Raw genomic sequence first — 26,730 nt, 5'->3', positions numbered from 1 at the left:
TGCACCTCTCACCTGAACCTTCAAAATTCTTCCCAATTTTATTTTTTATTCAACATCAGAAACATACTTTTTCTTCTTAATCTTAACTTCTATCTTCTTTGTCAGCCAGGGAACTCTGGACTTGTTTGTGCTAACATTCCCATTAGAGAGAAATGAACCTTGACTGTACCCTAACCATCCCCTCCTTGAAGACAGTCTATTGTTCAATCATTGTTCATCATGCCAGCCTCTCTTCCAGTCAATTCTGATCAATTCTGTTCTTGGCTCGTTCAAGTCTACTCTCCCCCAATTAATTTTTCTCACTCTGCATTTCATCCTGTAACATCATGCTGAACCTTACCATACAATGATCACTGACCCTCAAAGTTTTCCAAATTGATTGACTTGGTCCATCTCATTCCAAGAACCAGGTCCAATAGTGCATCTTTTCCTGTTGACTGGATGCATATCGCTTTAGGAAGCTCTCTTGTACGCGTTTGAGCATTTGCCCCTCTGTGTTTGGGTAATTGAAGTATTCTACTGTAATTACTTTAAAATGTCAGCATCACTCTGTAATTTCCCCCGTAGGTTTGTTCTTCTATATCCTTTCTTCTAGTTTGAAGCCTGTAGGCTACACCTAGCAATGTAATTTTAAACTTTTTGATCCTTAGTTCTAGTCAATTTGATTTTGTGCATGGACCATCTGACACATTCTTCTCTAGCACTGCAATGATGACCTTATTCATAACTGCTGTCTCACCTCCTTTACTTCCCTTTCTATATTTTACAATACTTTATGAATATTTACAAATCCATCTATATTTAACACTAAGTTTTGCCCTTCCCTAAGTCAAGTCTTTCTTATCAGTGAATAATCTGACTTCAGCATCTACAGTTCTTGCTACCTCTATATTAGAGATCCTGCTGGCTTACTTTCTATCTAGCACACTCAATACTGAATGCAGGATCACATCCACCTTACTACCTACATCATTAGTGCCAACAAGGACCAAAACCACTGGCTGCTCACCGTCTCCCAGAAGCAACAGCATCACATTCTGAAACCTCAGTCACTCAGTTGACTCAGAGGCATTTGTGTCTTCCAAAAGAAAACAACAAAAAGGCTACACAAGACAAAAGAATGAGATCAACTGGAAGACCCTATCTTTACAACAGCTTTTGCAACTCTGTCTTTTATATTTGGTGAGAAGTAAGGACATCGCAGGGTAGGACTAGGTGTCTAAACTAGGTGTAAAATTAGGACAATCCTAAAAAACACATTGACGAAGAATGAGTGAATGTGGAGCAAGATTTTACAACAGGTTTCAATAGAGGTCAACAAACAAAGAACAAGCATTTTGCATTTTAAGTTAGTTTCCCAAAATGAACAGTAAATGATAGTTAATGAGATGAGAGCCTAGGGGATTTTTGCAACCTCCTAATTATAGTGTATTTAGCTCAGAAGAAGAACTTTGCTTAAGGAAACAATGTGATAAAATATACAATAGAACTTAATTATAAATATGAAGGTTGTAAGATTGCATGGCAGATAAAGTATAATCATTTTAAATGTGAGGTTATACACTTTTATAGGAAAAACAAGAAGGAAGATTATTATCTCAATGGCAATAGATTGGGAAAGGGGGAGATAAATGGGACATGGGTGACCTTGTACACCAGTTCCTGAAAGACTGAATGCAGGTGCAGCAAGAGGTGAAGAAAGTAAGTAGCATGTTGGTCTGCATAGCAAAAAGATTAGAATTCAGGAAGAAGGATGTCTTGCAACAGTTGTACAGGGTATTAGTGAGACTACTCCTGGTGTGTAGTGATCTTCTTACCAAAGGAAGAATGATCTGGCTATTGAGGGAGTGCAATAAAAGTCTACCAGACTGATTCCTACCCAATCGCAGGACTAACCTATGAGGAAAGATTGGATTGGTTAGGACTAGATTCACTGGAGTTGTAATTTGGGGGGGAAGGAATCTGGTGTCAGAGAAACCTATAAAATTCTAACATGATTAGCGAAGGTAATTTCCAATGACCAGGGAGTTCAGAACCAGAGGTCACAGTTTAAAGACACAGGGCATGTTACGATGAGGATCATAGACAGTAAGGAAGGTTATCAGAAAATGTAGCAGCTGGGGAAGTGGGTCAAGAAATGGCAAATGTAGTTTAATATAGATAAGTGTGAGGGATTGCATTTTGGAAAGTCAAATCAAGGTAGGAGTTTCACAGTGAATGGTATGGTTTAAGGAGTGGAGTGGAAGAAAGGGTTCTTGGAGTTCAGATGCATGATTCTTTAAAATTGGAGTCACAGGTAGACAAGGTCGTGAAGAAAGGATTTTGGCACACTGGCCTTCATCAGTCAGGGTATTGAGAAGAGATGTTGAAAAGTTAGGATGCAGTTGTACATGATATTGGTGAGATCACCTTGGAATATTGTGTTCAGTTTCAGTCGTCTTGTTACAGGAAGGATATTATTAAACTGGAAAGAGCACAGAAGAAATTTACAAGGATTGTTGCCAGGACTCAAGGGACTGAGTTATCGGGGGAGTTTGTGCAAGTTAGGACTTATTTCTTTTGCGTGTAGGAGACTGACAGGGGGATCTGATAGAAGTGTATAAGATCGTGAGAAGCATGGATAGGATTGGGGAATTGAGGACTGGAGGGCATCAGTTTAAGGTAAGAGGGGAAGGAATACATGGGAACCTGCGGGACAACTTTTTTTCACAGAGGGCAGTAGTCAGATGAAATGAACTCCCAGCAGAAGTGGTTGAAGCGGATACATTAACAACATTTAAAAGGCATTAGGCCACTGGAAATTCAAAAACCTTTCTAAACATTATGAGCCTCATAAGAGTCACAGAGTCATAGAATCAAAGATCCATAGAGTCATACAGCATGGAAACAGGCACTTTGATCCAACTAGTCCACGCTGGCTGAGTTTCCCTAACTAAACTAGTCTCACCTGCCTTCATTTGGGCAATGTCCCTCTAAACCTTTCCTATTTATGTACCTATCCAAATGTCTTTTAAGTGTTGTAACTGTACCTGCATCTACCACTTCCTCTGACAGTTTGTTCAACATGTGAACCACCCCCGGTGTGAAAAAGTTGCCACTCAGGTCCCTTTTAAATCTTTCTCTTCTCACATAAAAAATTGCCCTAATTTTCAACTCCCCCACCCTAAGGAAAAGACCTTTTGCTATTCACCTTATCTATGCCCCTTATGATTTTATAAACCTCTATAAGGTCACCTCTCTACTTTGTGGGGCGGGATGCAACAATTTCGAGCAAAGGTTTCACTTAGCAACCTTTGATGGGATTCTCGGTCATGAGTATGAAGTATTAATATTTTAAAACATAACACTGGAAAGCTGTCAGTTCTGGAAAATTTTAATGGGTCAAGCAGCATCATGGGTACCATTCCCACCACTAATAGCAGAGCACTCATACAAATAGATTTGTCCTCTTTCCTTCATAGCCATTTTATGACAGCAACATTAATAAAATTAAACTTGGATCAATTACTCATCTCATTGGGCTGCAGGGTGTATCATGTCTGCAAAACAATAATAGCTTTTGAAAAATTGCCTGTGAAGGAAAAATACAAGGAAACAAAGTTCCTTATTACACTCAACACAATGGCAAATTTGCTCAAGTGTCTAGCTTAATAAAATTCATTTCCACTAAGGATAGTATGGCATCTTCACAGAACTTTGTAAATCTTCAAAGCCAATTCACTTATTTATACTGCAATTTTTATGCCTATCTCAGTACTTTGAGTACAATACATATGTAACAGATCATCTGTGGACACATGCACATAAATCTGTCCCATAGACATTTTTCTAATCCACATTTAGAAAGCAAAGAAACAAAGTCCCCTTTGTTACAGTATTAAAAATATTCCGCACAAAGTTTTCTAAGGTTCCAGACAATCTCCTGGATTTCAAATTGTGGCTTTCAGCTATAGACACCAGAGCCTTCCATTTTTAATGTGCTTGGAAACCATATTTGGCTTTATTTTTTAAAGTATTACTATATATAGCAGGTTACTGTGTACTTCTATTTAATCATGCAAACTGTTGATTCTGCCCTTAGTAAACAGAGCATCTAAGAGACTCTCAAACATAGAGTCTTAGCATCAAAAAGTCATCCAGTACAGAAATAGACCCTTCAGTCCAACCAGTCCATGCTAATCCTAAACTAAACTAGTCCCATCTGCCTGGTCCTGGCCCATATCCCTCCAAGCCTTTTCTATTCATGTACCTATCTAAGTGTCATTTAAACATTGTATCAGTGACCAGATCCACCACTTCCTCAGGAAGTTAATTCCAGATACAAACCACTTTAGAAACTTTCCCCCTCATGTCTTTTTTAAAATCTCTCTTCCCACCTTAAAAATATGCCCCCGAGTCTTGAAATCCCCCATCTTAAGGAAAAGACACCTAATTTCTAATGTTATCCTCCCTGATTTTCTATTACAAAATATCATAATTGCTTCAATTTATCGCACTGCCCTCCCAGCCATAAATAATGCTCAGAATAAAAATGAAGTATGGCTTCACTGATCTTATTCACTCAACTCAATTTCCAGGATCTAGTCCTAAAGTTATAAATCCCAGTACAATCTCAATTCTACAAGTAATTGTAACTTTCGTTCTATCTCAATGTTTTTTGAGTATTATTGTGGCCTTAGCCTGCAGAAGAAATTTAGTTCTAAGTTTTGCTTGATTGAAAATAATTTGGGCTAATTACCAACTCTCATTTTAGTCAATGTAAACAATACTAATTTCCTCATGCAATTTTCATTAATTTGAATGTGCAAATTACAAAAAATAATATATACATTTGGAATTTCTACTGACTATAACTTAAGGATCTCCAATGATGATACAAAACTCTAGTTAGATCAGGAAATAACAGTATGTAATATTGTCATGGCTTAACTAAAAAAGGTAAGTTTGAAAAAAATCGACCTTTGAACAGCTCCAGTGCGTAAATGAACTTTCTCTGTGATCAAAGCAAGGACACGATTCCAGTCTTGGGCAGTATATTTTGGTAGAAGCAATCTCACAGGGGGAATGAGCAGATCACCATTGGTAAAAATGCTGAAAAGAGGAAAATGTATAGATGAAAGTTCTTATTAGTTCATAGATCTATTTTCTCCCTTCAAGAAAGGCAAATTTTACATCAAGGCTAAAACTCAACATAAATGAGTAAAGTTTGAGGAGGGGTTTCCCAATCAGGCAGCATCTATGGAAGAAGAGGAGTCAGTCAACATATCAGACCTTAACACCTTCCCTCTGGGCTGTCAGGTGCAAGAGCAGAAGCCGGCTATTCACCATCGAGGCTGCTCCCATATTCAATTAGATCATTGCTAATCTGATAATCCTCAACACCCCTTTCCTACCCTTTCCCTGCAACGGCTGATTCCCTGATTAAATATCTGTCTGTTTCAACTTTGAATACACTTAACAATCCAACTTCTATAGCCATCTGTGGTGAAGAATTCCACAGATTCAATGCTCCCCGGTTCTATCTTCAGTGGGCAACATTTTACTCAATGTCCTATGGCCCCAGCACTGATTCCTGTGCCACTCAACTAGTAATAGGGTGTCATCCACAAATGCATTCCTTATTTCAACTCTGAACTCTTCCTCATACCTATCTTTGCCAATTTGATTTCCCCAATCTATATGAAGATTAAAGTCATCCATGATTAATGTACTGACTTTTTCTCCTGATTTACTCTCTGTCCTACAGAACAGCTACTCTTAATGGTAATTTAATGGTAATAGTCAAAAGGACTTCTTAATTTTCCATATGTTATTTCATACCTCCACCTACATAGGCCCTGCATCATTAGCCCCCAGATCATTTTTAGTACCATATTTATTCTATTTCATACTAACTAAGTTACCACACCACTCTTTCCTTCCTGTACATCCTTTTGACAAGTCAGGTACCCCTGAATATTTAGTTCCTAGCTTTGATCTACTTGTAACTATGTCTGTATAATGGCAGGGAGTACTAAGACAGTGAAAGGGAAGGTGTTCGATCATGAAGAAAAATGGGGGATTTTCAACATGAATTTCTTGCGCTGCTGCCAGTGGGGTTGCTCCTTCCATGATTTACAGCGTACCAGAGGAAGGCTCTACCCACGTTGAATGAGGTAATGGGTTCCAAAGGTAAAAGTGATTTTCCACCCAGATTAATCCTGTCACATGTCCTTCAGGTGACTAACAAGGCATTACAGCACTAGGTCCTGATGGAGAAAGATTTATCAGCCCTGGCTCCTAATAACTGTAATAACTGGTGTAATATAATTACAACTTGCGCCGAGTGCTATCATGCAATGAACATCTTGTTACACAAGTATCTCTTCTTGTGGTCTGCATTCTGCCGCTAATAATTATGCAGCTCCTTAGGCCCAGTATGAGAGATTGGCAGCAGCAAACTACACCAACCATAAGCTGCTCCTGGCTTGTACCCAGAGCCAATTCAAGATGGTGATCAACAGTGGGCACTGTTGCTGAAATACATCAATGTAACTGCAGTGGAGAGAACCTATTTAACTAATTAGAAACTTTAAGACAAAAAGTCAAGTCATCACTTGAAGAAGACACAAGTAGACAGTCAGCAGCTAAAATGTCTAAATTGACAGTTAACACTGTACGTGGGAGCAGCAATAGGCATAAACAACACACTCCAGAAGAAAACCTTTTGCTCAGAGCTGGTAAGAAGTGTGGAAATAAACAATGTGGGCTAGAAACAGAGTCAAAACAGAGCACATTGGAAAGAGAGGAATTTTTGGTGAGCAGCAGATATGTACCACCATCAACGTGCACTCACAACACATCTGCAATCCTCCTACAAGATGCTTATGCACCTCAGTGCAGCAATTTGGAGCACTATAGTGCTTTTCATTATAATGCTGCTGCCTCGACACTCTCCACACAAGGACAAGCAACCAACTTGTGCATTCAACCAGAACGCTCAAAGCTCCTCACTTGGTTTCTTAGCACTTACTCACTTTCCGTCTGCCTGGATGCTCACAGCGTCTCTGTCCCGAACAACTATGTCCACACGGTTACAAGTGAAAGAGAATTGTGATCATAAAATGCTGTATGTGAACCTTCGGCATTAGCCTACTATGCAGAGTGCAAATGCTGGCTGCCCAGCACTCCTGACCACATCATGCAAAGTTATGAATCAATCCCATCAATGCCTGTGACAGACATAATGTATTGCAGAGGATGCCTAGGTTCTATCCTTGTGTTTGCAGCTAAAAATCACATTTCCTCTCACAGCTGGTGACGGAAAGTATGATTTCAAGTCTAAAGACGCATTTGCAACTAAATGTCACTCTGAAGGTGTTGTTCCATCTCCTACATCTGCAGTTAGGTGCAGTCCCAGACTCCAGAACTGAGCTGAAGGGAGTCTGCCCTTCAATGGATCCTGCCGACCTTGGAGTTTAGGTCAGGTAACCCCAGGTGCATCTGTGGTTAGAGGGTCCAACAGTGCTGATTGCGGCATGGCCAAATGCAAGTTCACTGTCTTTAGTTCTGAAAAAGGGTTACTAGACCCAAAACATTAAGTGATTTCTCTCCACAGATGCTACCGGACCCCCCTAAGATTTTCCAGCAAATTGTTTTTGTTCACTATCCTCAGTCTGACCCCTTACAGGGCTGATGGTGGCAGCAAGCAGGATTGTAGTGGAAGGTTCAACCTCCTCTAGAGTGTCACGAGAGGAGATATCTTTGGTGGAGGTGTGTGGAGGGGGAGCAGGCATTGTATGTGGTTCCTCTTTGGACTGGATGCCTATTGGCCCTGCCCTGTCTCCTTATGAGGAGGGGGCACCTGGAATGAAGTCAAGGACCCTCCTCACTCCTGTTGCCTTGCCTTTGGTATCCAATGGCTAAGTGATGGAGTGCCTGTCTGTGTGCGTATCCAGAGACTCCATGGGAGATGCCAGCCCGTACAAGGTGGGAGCCAGGCACTTGTACGTCAGAGGCAGCATTGTGCAAACAGTGTTGGTGGAATCCTCTAGCCTTTGGATCTGTTTGCCCAGTGCCTCCAGCAAAGCAGCTTGCCTCTCTGCTAGCTGCTTGTTCATTTTGATTAATTCCTCAATTTCTGACACCACGTGGTTCTCCCCTGCTCAAGGCTGAGTGACCTGGAGCCTCTCTTCCTACACCAGCTGAAGCCATCTGCTCACACTCAGTATATGACCTGGTTGAGGGGGTAGGAGGAGGGGGTACAGATATCAGTCTTGTCTGTGCATCCTCTGAGGGATCTTTGTCTAAAGACAGGTTGTGGGACTCCCCCGCTTGATGGCAGAAACTGTGTGGATTCCACTCTTTCCTGAACGAGATAAAACAAGAGAGTTTGTTGTGAGAAAAAGTAATAGAATTTCTGACATGTTGTAAGCACGTTCACTGAGGTGGTAACAGGAGACTAGCACAGCCGTGATCAATGATTCTTGCTCTGTTGCTGTGCTTGTGAAGTTTCAATATCACCAAGGGGACAGTCGCGGTCCTGGAGGGATTGGGTGAGATGGATGTGGCTGACACAGATATTAGTTCTGATGCAGGTGAGGAAAAAGGCAGTGAGGTGTCCCAAGCGAATAAGTAGGCTGCTCAGATGACCCCAAGATTTGGAAGCTTGGGCTACAGTGAGTGAGGGAAGATGTTGCATGCAATAGCAAAAGTGGTAGAACATGAGCCCTGGTGGGAGACGTGTGTCATTGAAGAGATTGTACAAATGTGCAGTAGCAAAGAAAAGAGAGTGCTTCTTACCTCCACTGAGCAGAGAAGGTCATTGACTTACTGCAGGACTTGCTGCTTGCTCCTGCCTTCCATCAGCACCAAAATGTCCCACCAATGAGTGGCAACCTCAGGCCAGGCTGGGCATGGTCAGGTGGCATGCTTTCCTCTGCCAATCCTGAGGGAAGCGGACTGTCTTCCGCTGTACCACCCTTTCCACCGAGACCTCCAGGTCCCTGCCAGCTAAGCAAATGCAAATTTTCTCTTATCTGACACTTGTGAGGCAATTCACACAAACCATACAGGGCAGTTCCAGACTGACAGCATTGACCGGTGCACAACTATGTTTTAAAGAGCGCGCGCCAGCATCTGGCATCTCCTGAAGTTCCAGCATTGGTGATTACATCCACCTGTAGTAAGAGGGAGGATGTAAAACCTTTCATAAAGACTGCTAAAATAGACGCTTGACCAATTTCCAGTCATTTTCAGCCTCTAGTTTTAGACCCAATTTTCTCCCTTTCCAAGGATGTAAACTTCAATCATATCGTGGCTGCTGCTAATTAGATGTGCCTTTATTCCGCAGTCACTAATTAAACCTGTCACATAGCACAAAGCCAAGTCTACTCCAACCTGCTCTCTGGTCAGTTCCAGAACATGCTACTCTAAGAAACTATCTTGACTGCATTTTATAAACTTTTCATTCCAGGCTAATATTTATAATCCAAATTTTCTGGCTTGTAGCTGAATGTCACTCATGATTACTGCCTACATTTTATCAAAGGTACCTGATATTTCTTCTCGCATACTTTGATCTACATTGTGGTTACAGTTAAGGGACCTGTAGACAACTCCTACCAATGATCTCTTCCCCTCACTGTTTCTAGTCTCTAACCAAACAAATTCTAGATCCTGGATAATAAAATGTGAGGCTGGATGAACACAGCAGGCCAAGCAGTATCTCAGGAGCACAAAAGCTGATGTTTCGGGCCTAGACCCTTCATCAGAGAGGGGGATGGGGAGAGGGTTCTGGAATAAATAGGGAGAGAGGGGGAGGCGGACCGAAGATGGAGAGTAAAGAAGATAGGTGGAGAGTAGAGTATAGGTGGGGAGATAGGGAGGGGATAGGTCAGTCCAGGGAAGACGGACAGGTCAAAGAGGTGGGATGAGGTTAGTAGGTAGGAAAGGAGGCGCGGCTTGGGGTGAGAGGAAGGGATGGGTGAGAGGAAGAACAGGTTAGGGAGGCAGAGACAGGCTGGGCTGGTTTTGGGATGCAGTGGGGGGAGGGTAAGAGCCTGGCTGGTTGTGTGGTGCAGTGGGGGGAGGGGACGAACTGGGCTGGTTTTGGGATGCGTGGGGGAAGGGGAGATTTTGAAGCTGGTGAAGCCCACATTGATACCACCTAGCCGAACTCATCCTCACCCTCAACAACTTCTCTTTCGATTCCTCACACTTCCTAGAGACAAAGGGGGTGGCCATTGGCACCCACATGGGCCCCAGCTATGCCTGCCTCTTTGTAGGTTACGTGGAACAGTCCATCTTCCGCACCTACACAGGCCCCAAACCCCACCTCTTCCTCCGTTACATTGATGACTGTATCGGCGCCGCCTCTTGCTCCTCAGAGGAGCTCGAGCAGTTCATCCACTTCACCAACACCTTCCATCCCAACTTTCAGTTCACCTGGGCCATCTCCAGCACATCCCTCACCTTCCTGGACCTCTCAGTCTCCATCTCAGGCAACCAGCTTGCAACTGATGTCCATTTCATGCCCACCGACTCCCACAGCTACCTAGAATACACCTCCTCCCACCCACCCTCCTGCAAAAATTCCATCCCCTATTCCCAATTCCTCCGCCTCTGCCACATCTGATCCCACAATGAAGCATTCCACTCCCACACATCCCAGATGTCCACGTTCTTCAAGGACCGCAACTTTCCCCCCACAGTGGTCGAGAACGCCCTTGACCGCATCTCCCGCATTTCCCGCAACACTTCCCTCACACCCCGCCCCCGCCACAACCGCCCAAAGAGGATCCCCTCGTTCTCACAGACCACCCCACCAACCTCCGGATACAACGCATCATCCTCCGACACTTCCGCCATCTAAAATCCGACCCCACCACCCAAGACATTTTTCCATCCCCACCCTTGCCTGCTTTCCGGAGAGACCACTCTCTGCGTGACTCCCTTGTTCGCTCCACACGGCCGTCCAACCCCACCACACCCAGCACCTTCCCCTGCAACCGCAGGAAGTGCTACACTTGCCCCCACACCTCCTCCCTCACCCCCATCCCAGGGCCCAAGATGATCTTCCATATTAAGCAGAGGTTCACCTGCACATCTTCCAACGTGGTATACTGTATCCATTGTACCCGGTGTGGCTTCCTCTACATTGGGGAAACCAAGCGGAGGCTTGGGGACCGCTTTGCAGAACACCTCCGCTCGGTTCACAATAAACAACTGCACCTCCCAGTCACAAACCATTTCCACTCCCCCTCCCATTCTCTAGATGACATGTCCATCATGGGCCTCCTGCAGTGCCACAATGATGCCACCCAAAGGTTGCAGGAACAGCAACTCATATTCCGCTTGGGAACTCTGCAGCCCAATGGTATCAATGTGGACTTCACCAGTTTCAAAATCTCCCCTCCCCCCACTGCATCCCAAAACCAGCCCAGCTCGTCCCCACCTCCCTAACCTGTTCTTCCTCTCACCCATCCCTTCCTCCCACCCCAAGCCGCACCTCCATTTCCTACCTACTAACCTCATTCCACCTCCTTGACCTGTCCATCTTCCCTGGACTGGCCTATCCCCTCCCTACCTCCCCACCTATACTCTACTCTCCACCTATCTTCTTTTCTCTCCATCTTCGGTCCGCCTCCCCCTCTCTCCCTATTTATTCCAGAACCTTCACCCCATCCCCCTCTCTGATGAAGGGTCTAGGCCCGAAACGTCAGCTTTTGTGCTCCTGAGATGCTGTTTGGTCTGCTGTGTTCATCCATCTTCACACTTTGTTATCTTGGATTCTCCAGCATCTGCAGTACCCATTATCACAAACTCTAGATCCTGATCGCCCAAACTAACATCATGTCCATCTCTTTCAAAAATGCAATCCTCGGATGCAGAAAATTGGAGCAAGAGCGGGAAACTTGGCTCATCGAGTTGCCCCATTATTCACCATGATCATGGCTGATCCTCATATTTCAACACCATAGTCCTGCTCTCTCCCCATACTGCTTGAGACCTTTAGCCCCTCAAAAACTGCCTACTTATTTCTTCAGTGTTATAGATGATATATGCTCCATAGCCTTCTAGGGTAGGCAATTCCACAGGTTCACTGCCCTGAATGAAGAACTTTCAACTCCAACATTACCTACCACATACCATCAGATATTGACCTCTTGTTTTGTACCCCCCTGCCCAGGGGGAGCATCATCCATCTGTCCAGGCTTGACAGAATTTTATACATTTCAATGGCAATCTCTCTCATTCTTCTAAAATCCAGTGACTAAATGCCCAGTTGACCCAGTATTTCCTCATATGATAATCTTGTCATCTTAAAAGCCTGGCGTACCTTTGTTGCACTCCCTCTTTAACAAGTATATCTTCATGAACCATTATCTATCAACTGCCTTTTAATTACTTTGCCCAGTCTATCATACCAACTCACCCCTCATGGCATTGCAGATTTCTTTCCATAAGTTTAGGACCCTAGCTTCAGAATGGACATCACTTTATATCCCAATGAAGAAATGTATCATTCTATGTTCACTTCTTCTGAAGAAACAATCAAAACAAGATTACTTATTAACCCAAACAGAAACTGCTGGAAAAGCTCAGCATTCCACACAGCATCTGTGAAGAGAAATCAGAGTTAACATTTCAGGTCCAACAACCCTTCCTCAGAACTGATGGTAGCTAGGAAAATGTCAGTTTATATGCAAAAGGTAGTGTGGGGGGAGCGGCTAAGAAGTAAATGATAGGTGGGGATAGAGCCAGAGAGAGAAGAACAGCTGGGCAGACAAAGGATTGGATAACGATCTGGCAAGGAGAGTGCATAGCTGTTAATGCAAACTGTTAGTGGCTAACAATAGGTAGTGTATGATTGCAAAACTGTGTGATTACTTGGCCTGGTGTGTGAGCTAGGGGGCTAGGACATGGGAGAATTCAGGCCCTAAAATTATTGAGCCTAGAGGGCTGCAAGGTCCCCAAGCGGCAAATGAGATATTGTTCTTCCAGCTTGCATTGAGCTTTGCTGGAACGATGCAGCAAGCCTGAGACAGAGACGTTGACCAGGGAACAGGGTGAGTGTGTTAACGCGACAGGTATCTGGAAGCTCAGAGTCTTTTTTACGGGCAGAATGTAGATGTTCTGCGAACCGGACACCCAGTCTGCGCTTCATTTTACTAATGTCGGCAAGATTACTGTGAGCTGCAAAAGCAGTAGACTAGATTGTGAGAAGTGCAGGTGAAGTGCTGCTTCACCTGGAAGTTATGTTTGGGCCCTTGGATAGAAAGCAGGGAGGAAGCAAATGGACACGTACTACACCCTCGGCAGTTGAAGGGTACGTGCCATGGGACTGTGTGGGTGTTGGGAGTGAATGAACAGTGGAACAGGGGTTCCCTGCGGAAGGTGGACAAGGAGGGGAGGGGAATATATGATTGGTGGTGGCATCTTGCTGGAGGTGGCGGAAATGGCAGCTGGTGATCACCTGGATGTGAATGCTGGTGGGATGGTAGGTGAGGACAAGGGAGATCCCTATCATTGTTACGGCAGTGAAGAGAGGAGGTGAGGAAAGAATGAGGGAAATGGGTCGGACTGTTTGAGGGCTCTGTTGACAATGGTGCTGGGGAATCCTTGGGTGAGGAAGAAGGTGGACATTTTGGAGGCTCCCTTGTTGGAGTTGACCTCATCAGAACATATGCGATGGAGATGGAAAAACTGGGAGAATGGAACGGAGCCGCGAGGATTATAGTCCAGGTAGGTGTGGGAGTCAGTGGGTTTATAGTGGATGTTAATGGCTAGTCAATCCCCATAAATGGAAACAGAGATGTCGAGGAAGGGAAAGGAGGAGTCAGAGATAAACCAGGTGAAAGTGAGGGTGGTTTGGAAAATGAGAAGCGAAATCGATTATTTTTCCAATTCCGGACGAGAGAGAGAGAAGCAGCTCTGATGATATCATTGTTATTATTGGAGAAAGAGTTGTGGGCGGGAGCCGGAATAGGACTGGAACAGGGAATGAGACAGGAAGACTGGAGCCCATGCAGGTATCCATGGTCACCCCAGTGACATGTAGAATACGAGAGGAGTTGAAAGTGAAGTTGTTGAGGGTAAGGGCAAGCTCGGCCAAGCAGAGGAGGGTGGTAGTGGGTGGGGATGGTTCAGGCCTTTGCTCAGGAAGAAGCGGACAGCCCTGAGACCATCCTGGTGGGGGATGGATGTATAAAGATATTGCACATCTGTGGTAATGAGGAAGTGGTTGGAGGCTGTAAACTGGAAATTCTGAAACTGCTATAAAGCATCAGAGGAATCACAGACGTACATGAGCAAGGAATGAGCCAGGGGAGAAAAGACTGAGTCCAGATAGGAAGTGTGATAAGTTCTGGGGGGCAGGAGCAGATGGAAACAGTGGATCTGCCTGGACAGTCCTGTTTGTGGATTTTTGGAAGGAGGTAGAAGCGAGCTTTGCAGGGCTGGGGACTGTCAGCTTGGAGGCAGTGGTGGGGGAGATCACCCAATGAAATAAGGTCAGTGGCGTGGGCAACACATTGGCCTGATGTCCAGGGGAAGATAGGAGGGAGGCATCTGAGCTCTGGCACTTAACCTCTACCATGTACAGGTCAGTACACCAGACTTTGACAAGGGAGCCACCAAAACGTCCACCTTCTTCCTCAACCGAGGATTCCCCAGCTCCATTGTCAACAGGACCCTCACCCAGGTCCTCGACTAGGAGGGGAAAGGCTTATGGGGAGTCCACCATGGGTTATCAAATTTAACATTTTGACGGAGAAAGTAAAAGAGTATTTTCCAGTGATTGGAAACAAGGAACATGGGGTTCAGGTAGGAGATGGAAATTTTACAGACTCTATTATTCAAATATGCAATGCTTCTCCACAATTTGCCAACTTTTACTGTGACAACAATTCAGGACACCAGGAGAACTCACTGCACTGCTTCAAATGGTGCCACCAGATTTTTAATGTCGACCTGAACCACCAGAACAGAAATTGCTGGTGAAACTCAGTCGGTCTGGCAGCATCTGTGAGGAGAAAGCAGTGTTAACATGTTGGGTCTAGTGACCCTTCATCTGAAGAATTTTACCAGCAATTTCTGTCTTTGGAGCTGGCTTCATGGTTCATGCAAGAAAACCAAGGTAGTGTGTAAGGGTCTCCAATTTACTGTATGTGCCTGTGCACGTTTCAGATCCTATTGGCGGGATGAGAGGACTTTACAAGACACTTTTGTTCATGCTCAACCTTTTGGCTTAATTTTAAACCTCAAAATAAGTAGACAACTAGCACCACCCAGTGGACTTTTCTTGCCAAGCAAAATTCAACACAAAGCCTTGTGTTCTTCCCTGAAAACAGATGAATTGAATTTTCTTCAGGTTTTGAATGGCTGTACTTACTTAATGCACACACACAATTACAACTATTTTATACAGACACCCTCAAAAACTAAAAAAAAAGTCCACTTTTTCAGTGGCTGAGTGGCTGAATAAATTTTCATTAGCCGGACAGATCAAAAAGGTGGCAGAATTATCTAAACCAAGTTGACCGATATTTGCTAAGGTAAATGTTGCAGTTACTGCCATTTGCCTCTGTAACATTGGGTTGGAGGGATAAATTACGAGTAAAAGTTTAGATTTCCACTCTTGGTCACTCAAATAACTCTGCCAGCTGTCAACTACTGTGTGGATATCCATTCCTTTCACCATCCACACAAACACCGAAAAATATCAGTACCTGCAACAATGGAGTTGTAGTCCAATGGAATTCAGTGGAGGAAAGAAAAATTCAAAATATATAAACCGTTTGGCTCTTCAAGAGTTAAATCCATGCTGAATGTTGATACTTCCTGTAACCACTAGCCACACGTTTTGAACAAACAAGAATACTGAAAGAATACTGCTGTCTAATTTGCCAAACATAAAATACTTAATTACACATCTGATTTCTCAAAACTATAAGAATAATTTCATAATTTCTTTGCCAGTAATAACCTTTCACTGTGTCCATTTGATAACTGTATGACATTGGTGTCATAAATCAATCACTTAAAATCTAAAATGCACATTTGGGAAATGAGAAACTCCCATCCCTCAGTGTTTCTTCCAACAAAATAATCAAATTTGCCTCATTTCTCAGCAATTATAGGGTTCTGAATTCATAACTATAATGATGTTTATCTGAACACTAGGCCAATAATGGATTATTTGAAAGCAATGAGTAATATGATAGTATCAGGCAATCATTTATATGACAGTATTGTATCATGTTGTGAGACGATAACATTATCCCATGGTGTGATAGCACTGTACCTGCTATTAATAGCATGCCATCAGGGCAGTATGACTGACATATGCCACAGGTTGTATGATAGAATTTGTTTTGTTTTTCATTGTTGTGTAAGATATCATTGACAATACCAGGATTTATTAGTTTGTTATGTCAAAGTTGTCTCCTTGTACCTCTGCAATGTAGTGACTTCATACGAACGTAAGAAATAGGAAAAAGGGTAAGTCATTTGGCCCTTTGAGCATGTTCCATCATTTAATAAAATCACGGCTGATTTTACTGTGATTTCAACTACACTTTCCTGTCAGCACCGCATAACCTTGGATTTCCGTGTCTAAGAAAAATCTAACTCAGTCTTGAATAATTTTAAGCACCCAGCCTCCACACCCTAACAACCATTTGTTACAACTGTGACAACTTTGAGCTGTAAACCTTTGATCGTTAGAACTCCTCAAATCACAACTGAGTGTCAGTCACAATGACATGCCCCAAATGAGATATTAACAGTGGATTTCCCTTCCTAAAGGATATTAGTGAGCCAGTGTTGAGAATTCAAATTCTCAAGCTGCCATCTGGAATTTAATTCTTATTCTCTATGTTATTTTTCAAGGCGTCTTATCCTATTATAGCCCTGGGAAAATAGTATTGTTCCATAGGGTAGTGTGATAGTACTGTGTCATGAAGTCATATGAATACAAAGCTCAGAGATCGAATCTACCTGCTTCTCAATTATTCTCCACTAATGATCTTACAAAGGTCGACACAAGCAAAAGTAAGCTATGTTCCTAACCTTTCAGTAAGACACTACTTTTCTGAGAATAGGAATCCTGAAAATTGTACTAAAGATTGATGAGACACCTCCGAGTGAGTCATTAGTAGAATATGCCAATTACCAGAGGCCATTATCACTGATGTAATTTTGTATCCATTTTTCTGCTTGACATCATCTCCCTCCATGATAAGCACCTCTTCTTCATCCTCCTTTTGTCAACCTGAAAACCAATGCAATTCCTCCTTTCACTACTGCATCTTTAATCCTCATTAAGTTGCAAACTTATGCAGTAAACAGCAGATGGTGACAGACTGGACTGTGAAGCCGCACTGTTTTTTGAACAGCCTGAGCAATTATTGCTTCAGAATCCTTATAGTGTGTTCAACAATGCTTTGCATGATCAAGGATCTCATTGTATTAGTACTTTCTGTTAAGTGGAGTTGTCTTAATTAGAGGCACAATTTATTTATATTCTAACATCAAATTGTTTATTGCCTTGCAATCTTCAGATAGTACAAGCATCATAAATGTCAGCAGAAGAAAAATATTATGATTATCCCCCACCCCAAAATCAAAAGGATTTCTATCATCTGTTACAATCTGCTCATTTTTGGAGTGGTACGCCTTCCTTTCAGTGTACACACTTTACTTGACAAGTGAAGCTTTGGTACCCACATGGGCTCATCTAGAAATGTCCTGTATTCCTGCAAAATCTGCCAGATGGTTCACATTATTCTCCGATTGTCTTTTTACCATTGGGAAAGTGGAAATTGTGGTTTGCCTGGCAAGTACATCATCAATTGCTTGCTTTAGATCAGCAAGATCTACAAAATGCCTTTTCCGACAGACGTCCCTGAGTGACCTGCAAGGATCATATCGCAAAAGCGGTAAGGATATTGTGCTCATAATGTGCTGGATGATAGCACTCTGCCATAAGATAGTATGACTGCTCAGCTTATTAACAGCTGATCATACATGCGGAAAAATACTTGCTGCCTTATTATCCTCCACCACGAACCTTAGCAAGATGTTGCCAAGCGAAGAGCAGTAACAGTGATCAGTATTAAGAACTGTTCAAATCCGCAACATCATTATTGTAAACCCATAGCAGATGATATTGCTCATCCCTGGTGCCTGTTTGGATTGTCATCTTTTCAGTGTCTTGTTCAGCGATGGCTAGCTGGTTATAAGCATGAACTGCATTGAGGCTACAGAAATACTTTGCACTTTGGAAAACTTGCAATGCTTTCTCCAACCTAAATAGACAGTAAGCGTCCTTATGCATCTGTAGTGAACTGGAATTGGTAAAGACGGGTTTTCCTTCTGATGCAACCCAGAATGAAGTAGCTTGATCTGTACTTGTGAATTTTCAGGTATTGACATTAGTGAACAATCAAACCGCCTAAAATAATTGTGACCGTCACAAATTAATTTCATTAGTCTAATTTAAATTGTTCTATGACTGTACTTCAGTTCGTAAGGTGCAACTTGTACTGGCTAGTGCTCAAAAACTGTGTGGCTCATCGAATTGCAGACTTCAGTGTTAAAGCTGATATAAAGAAGACAAAAAAAAAGTGTAGAACCTGTCCAATACGGTAGAGAGATGCTAACAGGCAAAAAGCTAGATTTCAATATACATCCAGTATCTTGCTGAAAGAAAGCAATCCGGGCTTGTTTGTCAGGCATTTGCTCATTTCGTACTTTTAAAGTGCTAACCTATTGCCATGAGTTGTCAAGTTCAGAATGGACCCTTATTTACTTTAATATATCATTTAAACATTGCGTGCAATGTGCCTCATTTAGCCCCTCTCCAACATCACACAACAGCAAATCAAGAACATGAGGTTAAGTACTAGGTATGTATTGCGACCTGATCAGCCACAGGGTTGTGACGAAGGGTCACTTTTAAATAAAGCTTCCTTACAGCCAGATCCCACCCATTGCTGCAAGGAAGTCCAAGCACTACCTGTGAAAGTCTTTGGAGCAAGGTGACACCCGAAAGCCATCAAGTCCTCCACCTCCCCTGCTGTAGTCCTCATGAGGAAGAAGGACGGGAAATCTGAGGGTCTTTGTTGATTAAGAATAGTTGCATAAGGATGCTTACTGTCTATTTAGGTTGGAGAAAGCATTGAAAGTTTTCCAAAGTGCAAAGTATTTCTGTAGTCTCAATGCAGTTCATGCTTATGATCAGCTAGCCATCGCTGAACAAGACACTGAAAACTTGACATTCCAAACAGGGACCAGGGGACTTCACAAAAACATGAGAATGCTACTTGAGCTTTGTAATGGCCCTGCTACCTTCATGCAAGAATGGTGCTTTTGGATTTCCGGATACTCCATGCATATCTGGGCAAAATACTCTTCTTTAGATCCACGTTTGAGAAGACCCTTGCAAAACTAGGCACTGCCTTGGAAAGCTGGTTGCAATTTAATTTGAGAAGTTTCAACTTTTCTTGACAAAAATACTGTACCCGAGACATTTCGTTAACATAAAAGACATTTCTCCCGGGCAGTGAGAATATCTCAGCGATAGAAGAGTGGATCCAGCCCAAGATGGGGGGAGATTTGCTTGGATTCTTGGTGCTGTTGAGTCACTATAGTTTGTGCAAGTTTGAACACTGTCATCTGCCCTACAACATGATTTGTGGAGGAAATCAGAGAATGCTGCAGGTGTAGTTGGGAAAGGATGTATGAAGTGTGATACTGTGTGGACCAGCACAGGGTGTTGAACCCGAGCATGTGTAGACTCATCTTGCATCTTCAAGCAGAAGCTTGTCTCATCACGAGTCCTTGGCTATACAGATTTCTAATTCTCTTTCACACAGTAAATTGATGCAGGTTCCTTGGCCTAGGAATGGCACTGTCACAAGTTCAAAGGCAGAAATAAGAGTGATTATTTCTTACACTAGTCAAGCTGAACAAAAGGAATGTGAAGAATTATTCTGGTATGAAACTCAAACTGCTAGCTTTGAGGTGGACTATTTTCCATAACTTTAGAGACATTCTGATCACTGCACAGTTTGAAAAATCTACCAACAACAGCCCACTCAGCCACTTTCAAACATCCACCCACAATGGTTCGCTGAGCCTGTGAAGTTTTGATTCCAGATCCAGTACAGATCAAGCAAAAATGTCACAAATGCTGATGCACTTAGCTGGAAGACAGACCATGGGATGAAACCCCACCCTGCTCAAATGGAGAGGGTTGTCACTACCACACCCCACGTACCAAGTCAAAGGCAGAATTCTGACCCCGATTCCCTAGGACATTTGGACTAAGGTTCAGCAAGGTGTCACTGATGCACTTACATGCGAGATTCAAACTAGGTGCATACAGGTGCAGTCTGGTCTCACTATCTGTTTGAAAGAGGATCTCAGACAGCTTCAACCAATTGATGAAGACATCAGACTGGAAACTCAACATCTACTGACTCGGCATCAACTGGCAAGAGAGTCCAAACAGGCAAATCTGTCAAAATGTCAGAAGAGATTTTAGGGAAGGGGATGGTGTCCTCCATTGTCAGGTTCATGATAAGTAGAGAAGCGAAGCAATTCATCCTTCCCGACAGTCGTGTTTTGGCCACAGTTGGTTCATGGCCAGCATTCCCACTAGTTTTCTTCTTGCCTTTGCAGGCCTTCAAGGACTGTGTGCAGCACCAACTTCTGGATGAGGGAACATTATTCATGTCTAAGCAGGACCCCAAGTGATGGAAGAGTGACTGCCCTGACCAGAGAGCAGTATTACTGTCCCAAATAACTGCCAGTATTGATTACTACCATTCAAATTGGGATTGCTGGTCACCAAGAAACCTCCAAAGGTCCTTATAATGGGTTTTATGGCTCTTGGCCTCAGTAGCAACAGGACTCAGTGTGCTGTGCTCATGGATGTCTTCACTAAGTGACACAGGTCATTCCCACCCATAAACAAAAGGCCTCATCTGCAGCTAAAGCGTTAGTGCATGATTAGTTTGTCCATTTCAGTATTCCATGTCAGATTCATAGTGATTGGAGGGAAATCTTCAAGGGGAAGATGCCACGGGTGTTTTGCAAGGTCTATGGCATTGACAAGAGCAACACAAGCCCACTATCATCGAGAAGGTAATAGAGATTGAGAACTGATCAACTGATCTCTGCATGACTGTTTGCACACCTTGCCACCTGAGAGTAAACAACGTGGCCTGAGTGTACTTTCCAGAGCTGGCTTATATTTATATCAACCCTGACCCCCACTGACGCTCCCCCCCACCCCGGCACCACACACACACACACACACACACACACACACACACACACACACACACACACACACACACACACACACACACACACACACACACACACACACAACATTGTCTCCTCTTTGGATGAGACACAGTCCTTCAGGTGAACCACCTCCTTGGGCTCACCACACCTGTTGGGAAGGGCCAGGTCAAAGACAGGACAACTGAGTACCGCACATGGCCAAGCCAGGTTTTCAAAATGGAGTCCGAAAGCACAGGGAAATACTGAGAAGAAAGGCACAGTTCACAAAGCCGATAGGGCTGATCTTCCAATTGGCACAGCAGTATTCCTCCAAAATTGGAATATCAAGGGTCTGAATAAGGTACATTTGACCTTGAATCCCAAAAAATCATCAAGCAGCTAAACAATCCCATGTTGATGAACTGATAGCTGGACAGCAACCTCAGGAAATGGTTAACTGGAGAGCCCTTGTTTAAGACCAGAAGGTAGGTGGACGATGGGGAGGCAAGCAGCTGACTCAGTGGTGTTGGAGAATCTGAAGTGTCAGTGAGTGGAATGGACTTGAATCCTGATTTAGAATCCTGGAGTGAGCAGTGCATTGTGAATCCAGTGGTTACATTCAGTTTGGGAAGGCCTGGATGAAGATGCATGGAGGACCTGCTGAGAGGCTGAATCCATAATAACAGTTACCACAGGACTCCTCAAGCCCTGACTGACCTAGAGCCGACATGGGTGATCCGCCAAAGCCTTGGAAGGTGCCACTCAGATAAAAGCCTAAGAAGGTATTCTGGAGAAATGCTGGCTATCACCAAAACCCCCACCATTTGCCAGGAATGGTGGTGTAGGATAAGAATGTTGCCATTAATATGAACTCTAACATGCCGGCCATCATGGCACGATTGAACCTGCTACTCATATACACAGCCACAGAATGTTTTATGTGGTTTCTGGGATGATGGGCCTGAAGCAGGCAAGTATCTAATGGGATCTTTAGCAACAGGTGGCAACATTAATGCAAGGCACTGAGCAAAAGAAGTGAGCATTTTGCTGGGACACTCACCAGCAGGTAGCACCAATGAGGCCATGTAACAGGAGCTGGCAAACAAAGTTTCACTGGGGAAAAGTGTGCCTTTGGTAGAAGGAGGTCTGACAGGAAGGGAGAGTACATCGGCAAAGAACTCTTCAGCCCAAAGTAAGCTACAGGCTTTATTCCATGTTTAAAAAATTTAAATAGCTCCTTGTTTATCTTCAGTTCCCCTTACTGTTCATACTGGCCTGATGCCAGTGGAATAAAGAATCTCTGTGTCAGGATGTTTGAGCCCTCTGTGTTCAAGTCTCACTGTGCAGGGGGTTGTTTTGTCTTTGGATAATAGCGCAAAAGAATTGAAAGCTGATCAGTCCCCGCCTCCCCAGATTTTCATTTGGAAAGTTGAGAGACATATGGCAGACAACTGATCCAGTATAACCTGACTTACACTATCACCCTACATCCAAGACAGCCACAGTACCTGATGTTTGTGTGACTATTGTGTACTTTTGTACATCCAGTTTATCTGCACTCACAACCTCTCCCACTGACTTCAGAACTTAGTGCCGAGAACATGACAGCACGCCTCATCATCTGTTATATCATATGATGCAACAATTAATGACTAAGGTATTTATTCTAACATACATTTCACAATTATTTTAGTTCATACCTGCGGTATCTATATATTATACACACACACGCACATATATATTCATCTACATTTGTTTTTTAAATCCATCGAACAAAATAAGATGCAGGCAAAACAAAAATTAAAATAAATTGGATCCATTAAGCAGCTTTATAAACAGGAAATCACTTGTTTCAGTAAAACGCAGCTGCCAATTTTCTTTGATCTTGCATCATTAAAATATTTATGAATTCACACTGCTGAGTATTGACAACAGTGCTGTATTTCCAGACCTAAGATGCTGCACACCACATCTGCCACCTCTTCTTTTGATCAAAGGGCAAAATTTTAAAAAGAACTATCACCAAGTTTCTCTCTCGGAAAAGCACTCCAGCAGTTGTACAGCAATTCTGCAAATAAAGAAAAAAACTGACCTCTACCTAATTTATGTGTGCCTCACTAAGAACCTGTGACCTTGTGTAGAAAAGGGTAACTATTTCAAACAAAATTGAATACTGACTTGATGGTACATGGTTCATAGTTGTATTTTCTCCATCGTGCAGAAACAAGAATTCGGCTGTGAACAACTGGACGAATCTAGAAAAATAAAGCAGAAGGTTAATACATGTTGTGGTGTCCTTCAACTGTTTTAATTTGTTAACTAGTGTAAAGGACTAATAGTTAGCATAATTTAATGCAAATTTATTCCAACACCTCAGAACACAGCGAATACAAGAAAATTATGTATTTGTCTCAGCGAAAGAGAATATACAAAATTTAATCACACAACAGACAGGATATCCAGGAAACCTTCAGCCTCCTTTAAAAATCCTTTTATCTTACAAAGCAATGCTCATGTCAGCAATAGCCATGGGTATCAAAACTAAGGCAAATGATGTCCTGATGCGCAGGGACTGGTGATCTTTTCGGTTATTAAGTTTGCTTGTTCACCAAATGTCAACATGGATGCAAGGATGGATAATTAAACTTGGTAGCCCAGGGTTGTGCTTCTGGTCAGAGCAAGTGTTCCACAAAAGTGGTCACTCAGTCTGCCCAGTCTCCCCATTGTACAGGAAGCCACATTGTGAGCCATGAATACAGTCTATTAAACTAGAGGAAGTACAAGTGAGTTATTGATTCACTTAGAAGGAATGTCTGGAACCTTGGACTGTAATGGGAAGCGGTGAAAGGGCAAGCTTTTCATCTTTCATGCTTATACAGGAAGGTGCCGTAGGAAGGGAGAAGTTGTCATGGTGACCAGGTGATTATGTCAGAGTCAAACTCTGTACCTGATGTTTATGTGAATATTGTACACTTTAATGTAACAAGCTTATCTGCATTCAGAACCTTTCCCACTGACTTTACAATTTAGTACTAAGAACATTGCAGTGCACTTTAGCATATGCTATATGTCATATGATGCAACAATTAATGACTAAGGTATCTATGTTAACGTACATTTCACAATTAAATAGATCGAGACCGGCTAAAAGGAACTGCTCTATGGAATGCAAAAAGGGAAGAGCAGGAAACAATTTTTTTTTGTGTGGCAGCATTGTATTGTAGTAGTAAAAATGGTCTTTATTTGTTTTAGAGATAATGGGAACTGCAGATGCTGGAGAATCCAAGACAACAAAATGTGAGGCTGGATGAACACAGCAGGCCAAGCAGCATCTCAGGAGCACAAAAGCTCAAGCAGTTTCAAGGCCGAAGAGATTACAAGAGAGTTGCAATGGGAGAGAGATTCCCTGAGGTTGATCCGGAGGGAGGAGGGTAACTTCTTCAGGTTAGGCATCTCTGGAAGAGGCTTCGCAGTGAGGTTAAAATAGTATCAGAGATAATGGGAACTGCAGATGCTGGAGAATCCAAGACAACAAAATGTGAGGCTAGATGAACACAGCAGGCCAAGCAGCATCTAGGAGCACAAAAGCTCGAGCAGTTTCAAGGCCGAAGAGATTACAAGCTTTTGTGCTCCTGAGATGCTGCTTGGCCTGCTGTGTTCATCCAGCCTCACATTTTGTTTACTTGTTTTATTCTGGTTTCCTTTGCAATATTCGTCACACTCCCTTCACCTTCAACAGTAGTTCCGACAGGCATACTGTCCCCAGTTCTGGGATCTCTCCCTAAAACCAGTTGTCATTATACCCATAGCTTTTCAATGACTGATAGAACAGCGAACTGAAGTCACAATGTAATTAAACTGTCAGTGAGTGATTACTGACTTCAAAGGATAGATGATGCGTCTTATTAAAATTCCTGCACAACTTAGATGTGAAGAGAATTAGCTTTTACTGCAACATTGTTTCCACTTTCAAAATTGGCCACTAAAGAGACCTGAACAGTTCTTTCTATGATTCTCTGGTCGCACCAGTTAATAATTACAATGTAATCAATACATCTTTCAAGTATGAAAGTGATTAAATCAGATAGCAGGGGAGCATAATTATCAATGTTTCCATTTACAGAAAAAGATTAAAGTAAAAGATAGCGTATAATAAGCTGAAACATAATGAATTAGTTCATTTAGCAAGAATGGTAAAGCATATATACGATATTGCAGGATTTGATTTTTTTTTGCTTTTATTTTCTCCACTAAGGAGATAGTGTACCATAATGATTTTGCAGTTTTGTCATTCAGCATGTTTAACAATATCATTATGCCGTTAAGTACAGCTCACCTATTTGGACTAAGGTGGTGCCTCAAAGTGAATAATAATCAAAGCTTTAAAACAATGATGAAAATTGAACCTAAGCAATAATCCATTTCTAGACAAAATAATTTGTAGATTATAACTGTATACGGTCAGAACACACAAAAAACATTTTGTAAAGGAAACAGGAACACTGACTAATTTATGTAGGTATGCTACAGATCATGCATTGGAAGTATATATTTGGGTCAACATCCTAACCACTAGTCTTCAACATTGTAATAAGACTTTTGTATATTGATGGTGTTGCAGACAGTGTGAGAGAGAGTTACTGCAGTCTAAATTCCCTACCATCCTGCACATGTGGCTACTACTAAGGGTTTTAAGAGAAAGTTGTGAGTGTGTACATATTCAAGGGATGTGCAGTTACAGGAAAGGGTGCACGTTTACAAGTTATAAATAAAAGGAAGAGTCCATTATGCATGTGACTGGCTCATCAAACAAAACACAAGTTGCAGGCTTGATGAAGATAATGATTTCACTCCTGAAGTATAGTTTAATTAAATTTGAAAGTCAACATCATATGAGAGAATTGCTTCAGGATTCTTTCAAAGAGACAGACTTTCTGAAAGCCTCGAGACTAATTACTTACTAGTGTTGTTATCAGACAATCAGATGTGGAGTTAGTGAACTCAAAAAGGAACAGGCATGGAAACCTTATCATGTTATACTGCCCAGTACTAAGGATGTTACTACATGCTACTACTGGCGCTGGATTTTTATGAAGATAGCATTAAAAGCTTAAAAGGGAGAAGACAAACTCACAAATTTGACAGTTTTTTTTGTGGAAGTCACAGAATTGATTGATAAGGTCAAGTCAGTGGATGTTGTCTATATGGACTTTAGCATGGCCTTTGACAAGGTCCCTTGTGGCAGGGTCATACAAAAGGTGAAGTCACGCGGGACCCACTGTGAGCTGGTAAGATGGATACAGAACTGGCTTAGTCATAGAAGACAGACAGTAGCAGTGGAAAAGTCTGAGTGGAGATCTGTGACCAGTGGGGTTTAGCAGGGGTCAGTGCTGGGACACCCAGGTGTGTAATATATATAAATGATTTGGATGACAATGTAGGTAGTCTGATTAA

General features: G+C 42.6%; 1 protein-coding gene across 9 annotated transcripts in view; it reads right to left on the bottom strand.

The window, feature by feature from the left end:
* The window catches only part of LOC125452535 (doublecortin domain-containing protein 2), a 128,012-nt gene that overhangs the window by 81,141 nt on the left and 20,141 nt on the right, over positions 1-26,730 (bottom strand). For 8 of the 9 annotated variants that reach the window (XM_048531075.2, XM_048531079.1, XM_059645602.1 and 5 more), the window contains exons 4-5: positions 23,455-23,531; positions 4,960-5,091 (exon numbers count right to left, since the gene is read on the bottom strand). In XM_048531075.2, coding sequence (XP_048387032.1) covers positions 4,960-5,091; positions 23,455-23,531 — 209 coding nt within the window. The remainder of the gene's footprint in view (positions 1-4,959; positions 5,092-23,454; positions 23,532-26,730) is intronic. The other variant, XM_048531082.2, reaches the window with a different exon arrangement.

Source organism: Stegostoma tigrinum, chromosome 4, assembly GCF_030684315.1.
Source record: "Stegostoma tigrinum isolate sSteTig4 chromosome 4, sSteTig4.hap1, whole genome shotgun sequence".
Lineage (NCBI taxonomy): Eukaryota > Metazoa > Chordata > Chondrichthyes > Orectolobiformes > Stegostomatidae > Stegostoma > Stegostoma tigrinum.
The sequence above is the reverse complement of the archived record's forward strand: the minus strand, read 5'-3'. Positions and strand labels throughout refer to the sequence as shown.